Below are 8,065 nucleotides of genomic sequence, written 5' to 3'. Positions count from 1 at the left end.
TCAGAGTGGCTGACAAACTCCTTTCCCTCCCCCTCCCCATAACAGACACCCTGTGAGGTAGGTGGGGCTGAGAGAGCTCTGACAGAAACGGCTCTTTTTCAAGGACAGCTCTTATCAGAACTACGGCTTGCCCAAGGTCATCCAGCCAGGTGCAAGTGGAGGAGTGGGGAATCGAACCCGGTTCTCCCAGATTAGAGTCCACGCACTTAACCACTCCACCATTTTTGGCAGTCTCATTTAATGTTAATAAAAAGCGAATTTGCCTATTTTCCGAATAAAAACATGTAATATTTGTTCGTGTCTTGCGGCTCTCAAACCTCTGACGTTTATTCTATGTGGCTCTTACGTTAAGCAAGTTTGGCCACCCCTGCCTTATACGGTGATCATCGTTTTTAGCTACGACAGCTGCAGGCCTGTGTCGCCTTGCTGCTGACAGGGAAGCCTGACCAGACTGCGCCTTTGCTTAGTTTCTACCAATGTTATAGTTTTAAAAAATAACTCTCAAAGGCCTTTCCAACAAAACTGGGTGGTCCAATTTTTAAACTCTGGATTTGAATTTTTAAGCTCTGATTTAAGCTTTCCACACACACACATACAGAATGTTCGAAGCAACACCCTGCTATTCCAGAGTCAATTACACAAAGAGACGGCACGTGCTGAAATGGCTGTCGCTTCAGAGTTCTTCGGAGAGTAACACATTGGTCTCACCTTCCATGGCTTCTCTGGGATTGGAGGCTCTTCAGCTTCCGCATCTATATCGCCGGCATGGATCCAGGTATCATAGCTGAAAGGAAAACAAAAAGCCAAGATGCGAATGGACCCCTCAGGGTCGTTCGCCTGAGACATGTCTGGCACTACAGAACATCAAATGACTTTGCATCCCACTCTGAACACCCTGACCAGGAAAAAAAACACCCAGCATCGTACACTGACAGCAGAGGAATAAATTTATAGTCCTTACTGCACATAACCAGAAAACTACCAAAAACACATCAGCTGCAGAAAAAGCAGGCTGCAGGCACTGAAGTGTGCCAGAAAGTGTTTTGTATCTGTTACAACCGGATCACTATACAGCAAACGCTATTGACATTGACCTGCACTTTATATAAATATATTGTTTTTAGGTGAAATTTTTATAGTATGGCATTTTTGCGCTTTTTTACTGTATTTTTAACTTGTTGTACGCCGCCTTGAGCCTGCTTGTGCAGGCAAGGATGGGATATAAATAAAAAATAATAAATAAATAAATAATGTAAAACATTCTTATGATGCCTTTCCACCCGATCAGGGTCCCTCAAGGCAGCACACATAAAAAATATTAAAACATTCAAACAGCCGAAAGCAATATTTAAAATTTACCCGCTGGCAAAAGACACCAGTAGAAAGAGACAAACAAATCTCCCAGAGGGCCTCCGGAGATGATCGGGGTGAACAGGCGAGTTCATATGGGACAAGGCAGTCCTTAAGGAATCCCGGTCCCAGGCCGGACATGGCTTTAAAGGGCAAATGCCGGCACCTGGAATGGAGCCCAGAAACAAACTGGAAGCCAGTGCAGACAGGCTCAACAATGGAGTGATACAGTCCCTACGATTCACTCCGGTCAACATTCTGGCTGCAGCATTCTGTTACCAACTGCAGCTTCCGGACAGTCTGCAAGGGCAGCCCCACGTAGAGAGCAAGGCAGTAATCACACCTAGGTGTTACCAGGACATGCTTGAATGTACTGCTTGGATAAGACAAAATAAGACAAATATTTGTCAGAGATGCTCTAGGCTGGTCCTGCATTGGGCAGGGGGTTCGACTAGATGGTCTGTATGGCCCCCTTCCAACTCTTATGATTCTGTGATTCTAAAAGACCCCCCTCCGCCACTTCAGAAAAGCCCCCAACTCAACGGAAAAGCGACCCTCCTCAAGACAACCCACTGGCTGACCTGAAGAAACAGAACACAACAGTGTGCTTAAAGGAGGTCCTGGCTCCCGACGGACTTTGACCAAGGGGAGCTCCATTTGCTGTGCAGGCCTCTCAAGCACTCCAGCACGGCCCGGTGGCTTCATCCCATCTCTCCTCCAAGCTCAGGAAATTTCGTTGTCTCCAGTACAGGCCACGCCACCCATTTTCTGTACTGGGTTGCATTTACTTGAGAAGTTGCCTTGCAGCACAGCAAGTCTCACAGCAAAGAATAACTCGAGACAAGCAACTGTACTGCCAGAAATCTTACACTCAAAACTACTGAGAAAGAATTTCTCATTTTGGTCTGACAAGCAAAAAGGACACCCTATTTAAGAAATCAACACCGGCGTCCCAGTCCATTTCCTTACCTGTCTGGGTGACAGCCCCAGTGCACAAGAACCTGCTTGTCTTTTTTCATCACCGGTCTCAGCCACTCTTCTGCAACGGAAAAATAAACTGCTGTAAAAGCACACCAACAATTCACATGTTCCCAGCCAACGCTCCCTCTAAGCTGTGGAGTCTTGTGAGCAAAAATTCTACTCTGTGAGCTCCTGGCATTAAAGCTGTGAGCGAGCGATTTGGCTGCTGCATAAAGAGGTTTGCTCTGGAGCCCTCCTTCCTGAGCTGAGACAAAAAATGTGTGAGCCGGAGGCAGAAAAACTGTGAGCTACCTCACACTAACTCAGCTTAGAGGGAACACTGGTAAGATCCCCGGATTTCAGACAAGGCCCTCTCCGTCGCCACCAGTCAGTATTAGAAATGGGAAGCCTGTCACAGCCAACGCTCCCTCTAAGCGGTGGAGTCTTGTGAGCAAAAATTCTACTTTGTGAGCTCCTGGCATTAAAGCTGTGAGCAGGTGATTTGGCTGCTGCATAAATCAGTTTTATGGAGCCCTCTCCTTCCTGCACCGAGACAAAAAATGTGTGAGCCGGAGGCAGAAAAACTGTGAGCCGGCTCACACTCACTCAGCTTAGAGGGAACACTCATCCCGGCCCTATCGATCACCGGAAGACCACTCATTTCAAGTAGCCCCACAAAAAGACAGTGAGAGAATGCATCAGAGATCCGTTTCCTTAACAGAGTGGGGCTCCCAACCTTTTTGCTATGGTGACACACATCAATATTTAAACTGGTGTGTTGGCCCGTTCAGGTCTGGCCCAAGGTTTCTTGGCGCCTTAGGGAAATTATGACCTTGGCATCCGTCTAGTTCAGAATTCCGCCAGGTGTTTTTTGAGAAACCAACCAGCATTGCACGAAGGGCAGAGCTGCCCCCACTATGAACCCCAAAGCAAGTGGCATTCTGACGACATACACGGCCTTTGCAAATGGAGGTTACCTTCCAGCCTTTGACCGTCCCCTCCTTCTCCATTCCTCCCTGAAATCCTAAGAAACTCACTCGAGTAACCATCAGGACACCTTCTGCTTGATGCAACTGTCCTGGGACCCCCAGCGGAAGCGCACAGAATCCCCCAGCACCCTCCAACGCCCACAGCAACAGGGACTGGCTCCAAGGAACACACCCGGAGCCAACGGAGACGAGGAGGACAACCGACGCGTGCCGACAGCGATGGGACCCCGAGACGCAGAACGATGACGTCCAGGGGAGGGACAGGGGACACCACGGCAGGAGGCCGGCCCGGAAGGCTCAAGTCCGGCTGGCTGAGCCAGACACCAGAGGAGAGAGAGGTGGCTGGCGAGCGAGGACAAGGGGGCCCTACGGGGGACCAACGCAAGAGGCAGTGGAGCAGCAGGAGTCGACCGGAGGGCCAAGCGCTGGCAGCCAACTACCCAGGGGCGGGGTGGATCGGCCTCGGTCTGTTTGAAGGAGGGCGGGGCTACAAGCAAGGGGTGGTGCGGGGAACTGGGGAAGCAATAAAGGCTGGGAAGGAAAGGGGCCGGGGAGGAACCAGAGAGGAGCTGTGAGAGTGAAGCAGAGAGAGAGAGACGGGAACGAGACAGCAGAATCTCTGAGGGGCCAAGAGGGGTGAAGTAACCCCTTTGCAGTACGCCCCTGGTCTGAGGCCCATCTTTTTCTCCGAAGCCTTGCAGACTTTCCCGGTTACCTCCCGCGCCAACCCTCGCTCCGTCCCAGAGAGCTTGGCGAGACTGGATGGTGACTCCTGAACGCCACGGCGACCGGCGGGAGCCCCCCAGGAGGCTCGTGACACCAACTAATGGATGACATGGAAAGCACTGCTTCCACGGTCAGATTTTACTTTCCAGAGTATGAAAGAAAGCAACAGAAAGGACCGGGACTGCATTAGGAAGGGCTGGCCCACGACCCATGGATTGGGAAACACTGCTTTTATGGGAATGTTCACCTGTAAGAGGGCACACAGAAAACAGAGTGGAACTGGAAGGATAACAGCTTCCGAGGTGGACGCAAAGAACCCTTTCCCACACATCTGGATGAGCTGCACTGGGCCACAGGAGTCCAACAAGGGCTGGGTTGATAACAGGAAGATATGAGGCCAGACAAAAAGGACACAGAGCGTATCTCTGGCTTGCCACTATAGAAAAAAACCTGAGTTCCTTGAATCTCTCTCTTGAACCTATGCTGATGCTCTCAGAAACGGGGCTGTTTCACAAAATAGGGAGCAGATTACCGGAGGCAGAGGGGTGGGACTTCTACAATGCAGCCAATAAGACCTGTTCTCCTCTGAACCATGGGATATTTCCCATTGTAGGACGCTTGCCCAGTTATTTTTTTTCAACTGCTATCTCCAAAATCGTGCAGAATTTTTACACTGGCCAGGCTTAAAGTTTTACCCTCGGCAATTTTATTTGGAAGATTCCAGGGTATCCCCCTTTGCCAATAGACTTTGCCCCTGTACATGTGAAACTACTGAAACAGTGTACCACGTGCTGTTTGAATCTTGTTAATATTCTGGTTATCAGGAAACGTATTTTATCCCCTATCTTGGGTAGTGTTTCAGACTTTCGAGGGCTGGATAAACTATTATTTCTTTTAAATAGCACAGAGGAAAACATAATTGAACTTGCAGCAAAAGTTTTTACTGGCTGCTGCTTCTATATGTAGTAAAATTCTGTAAGTGCTCGATGCAGGGTGTGGTCAGACGGCATGCTGAGAGCAGGTTAAACTGCTCCGGTTCTAACCGGATTATGTTTGATCTGGATAATCGCAATCATACTTATCTCCCTTATTCTGCCTCACCACGCAGTCACGTCGCTCCCTGTGTGTCAGTTTGCACATGCGCATAGGCGCTCATCCGTAGAATGGGGGGGACTACCATGGCGCATGCGCAGAACCACCTGGGCGAATCAATCCAACCCCTCCAACAAAAGACTTCCCTTTAAACATTTGACACGAAAATGGTCTCCATGAGATCCCGAACTCATCTAAACTCTAAAACAAGTGACTGTTAAAATGTTGGTTTTCTAAACACGGTAGCGGAGCTCCACCTATGCGCGCACCGCCGACGCTAAAAAAAACCCACCTTTTTTATTGCCATCGCACACGGAGTCAACATCTACCATGACTCCCAGATCTCTCTCCTGATCAGTTACCACAGTTCTGACCCCATCGACATGTATTTATAATTAGGATTTTTGGCTCCAATGTGCATTGCTTTGCACTTGCCCTTGCTGAACCTCATTTGCCACCGTGACACCCATTCACCCAGCCTCAACAGATCCCTCTGGTGCACCTCCCAGAACTCTCAAAACCCTGAACAACTTAAGTGTCACTTGCAAACTTAGCCACTTCATGGCTTACTCCAACTCCAGATCATTAATGAACAACTTAAATGGCACCAGACCGAGTACCGAGCCCTGCGGTACCCCGCTGCTTACCACCTTCCACTGTGAAAACCACCCATTTAGACTCACTCTCTGTTTCCAGTTAACTAGCCAGTTTTTAATCCACAAGAGGACTGGTCCTCTCATCCCATGACTGCTGAGCTTCCTTAGGAGCCTTTGATGAGGAACTTTATCAACAGCTTTCCGGAAGTCTAGGTAAGCAACATCTGCTGGGTCACCCTTGTCCACAAGCTTGTTCACCCCTTCAAAGAACACTAACAGGTTAGTGAGACAAGATCTTCCGTTACAGAACCCATGCTGATTCTTCCTCAGTAGCTTTTATTCATCAGTGTGCCTACTAGTTTGGTGTAGTGGTTAAGTGTGCGGACGCTAATCTGGGAGAACCGCCATCTCATAGCAAGTACAAGGGACAGGGCAGATCGCTGAGGCTGTGCATGGTTGTGGAGGGAAGCAACAGATCCAGGAGAGGAAAAGGTGCCACGCCAGCTGCAGCCACGGCTTCTCGCCAGCTTCCAGGCTCGCGTTCTCCTCCTGGGCCTGCTTGTGCCTGTATCACTCCTCCTCTCAGTACTACCGTTAACTCCACCCCACCCCCACGGCCAAGATGAGAACCAGACCAGAAATAGCATCTATCCCCGACCTCCACTTCGGAGAGCTCTGAAAGCACAGGCACGTGACTCTCTCTTTCAAAGCCTGAACTCCCCAGGCCCTCTTTGAGAGAAAGGAAAGAGGACGCAGCTTCCTGGAGATACTTCATTCACAGAAAGCGGAAGTGCTATTTCTGAAGTGAGAAATCCTACCCTGCCTTTGAGAGAGGAGCAAGCTGCCAACGGAGAATCTCAAGGCCAAGCAGGTCGCGGAGCCACGGCTGCTCCAGGAACACTTTTGCCATCGCTAAGATCCAGCAGCATCAAAAGGTTCCCAGATGGACTCTGGTGGACCACTGTGTTCTTACAGGCCATTTTGATGAAAGGGCAACATTTTAATGGTGTCAAGAAAAAAATGGATTTCACCCAGGGAAGAATGAGTATAACCAATGCTCCCTTTAAGCTGTGAAGCAAAAATTACTACTTTTTGAGCTCCTGGCATTGAAGTTGTGAGCGAGCGATTTGGCTGCTGCATCAATTTGTTCGCTCTGGAGCCCTCCTTCCTGAGCCAAGACAAAAACGTGTGAGTCGGAGGCTTAAAACCTGTGAGCCAGCTCACACTGACTCAGCTTAGAGGGAACCCTGGCTGGGAGCCCAGTTATGTGGGGTTGTCACGGCCAGAGATGAACAGAGGTGGTTTGCCCTGGACCAAGACTCCCTCTAAGCCATGGAGTCTTGTGAGCAGAAATTCTCCTTTGTGAGCTCCTGGCATCAAAGTTGTGAGCCAGCGATTCGGCTGCCGCAGAAATCAGTTTGCTCTGGAGCCCTCCTTCCTGAGCTGAGACAAAAAAGGGGGAGCCGGAGGCTAAAAAACCGTGAGCTAGCTCACACTCACTCAGCTTAGAGGGAACAGTGGTTGCAAGAGCTCTCAGGGACAGCAGCTCCCATATGAACCTATCAGACCTCCCCAGGGATCATCTCTGGAGGCCCTGCTTTGGGTGCCCTCACCTTCTGAGACTGGGCAGGTGGCAACTTGGGAGAGGACGTCCTTGGTCATGGCACCCAGACTCTGGAACTCCCCACCCTGGGAGACCCACCTGCCCCCTTCTGTTGTTGTTTCCCCCCAATGGGTGAAGGCTTTTTGTTTCATCTGGCCACTCCCTGAGTGATCCCTCCTCCCCACCAGATGTTCTTATTACTGCTGTCATGATCTGGGCTGTGCAACGAGAGGCCTAGGAGGCACAGGGAGCCTGAGTGGCCGTGGGAGGAGGCCCGGCCTACAACTCCCAGAAGCGCCCGAGAGGCTTTGGTGCCAATTTTAGCCAATCACAGAGAAAGGGGACTTAGAACAAAAGAGCTGGTAGAGAAGAGGAGCTGTTCTTCCTTCCAAGAGGGCAGGGCCAGAAGGAGGGCTCCTGCAGGGGAGAGACCCTCCTCCCGAGAGGAAGGGTGAGCAGACTCAGGCCCCACTGAGACAGTGAGCTAGGGACTGGGAGTCTAGTCACATTAGGGCATCTGGTCTCTTTTCTTTTCACCCCCTTACTGATATTGTTCTTGCACCTTGTCTGTTTTCCCATATCGGGCCGGCCTCCTGTAAAAATAAACCTTTTCCTTGTTGTTCACTCTGCCTGGTCCTCACGCCTATTATTCGGCCAAACAAGGGAGGTCTGAAGGTCTTGGGAGGGTGCCCTGGGCCTTCTCAAGGGATCCTAGAACCAGAGTGGTGGCAGCGTCAGGGGACGCCCCA

The 8,065-nt window shown here is 50.3% G+C and overlaps 1 protein-coding gene across 1 annotated transcript in view; it reads right to left on the bottom strand.

Annotated features, from left to right (window-relative positions):
* Positions 1-8,065, bottom strand: part of LOC107123536 (SWI/SNF complex subunit SMARCC1-like) — a gene marked incomplete at its 3' end in the record, with an annotated part of 51,858 nt that overhangs the window by 26,104 nt on the left and 17,689 nt on the right. The window contains exons 6-7 of the mRNA XM_015426788.1: positions 2,320-2,389; positions 709-784 (exon numbers count right to left, since the gene is read on the bottom strand). Coding sequence (XP_015282274.1) covers positions 709-784; positions 2,320-2,389 — 146 coding nt within the window. The remainder of the gene's footprint in view (positions 1-708; positions 785-2,319; positions 2,390-8,065) is intronic.

The sequence above is a fragment of the Gekko japonicus genome, unplaced genomic scaffold, assembly GCF_001447785.1.
Source record: "Gekko japonicus isolate JY-2015 unplaced genomic scaffold, Gekko_japonicus_V1.1 scaffold5200, whole genome shotgun sequence".
Taxonomy (NCBI): Eukaryota; Metazoa; Chordata; class Lepidosauria; order Squamata; family Gekkonidae; genus Gekko; species Gekko japonicus.
This window is presented reverse-complemented; position numbering and strand designations above follow the sequence as displayed.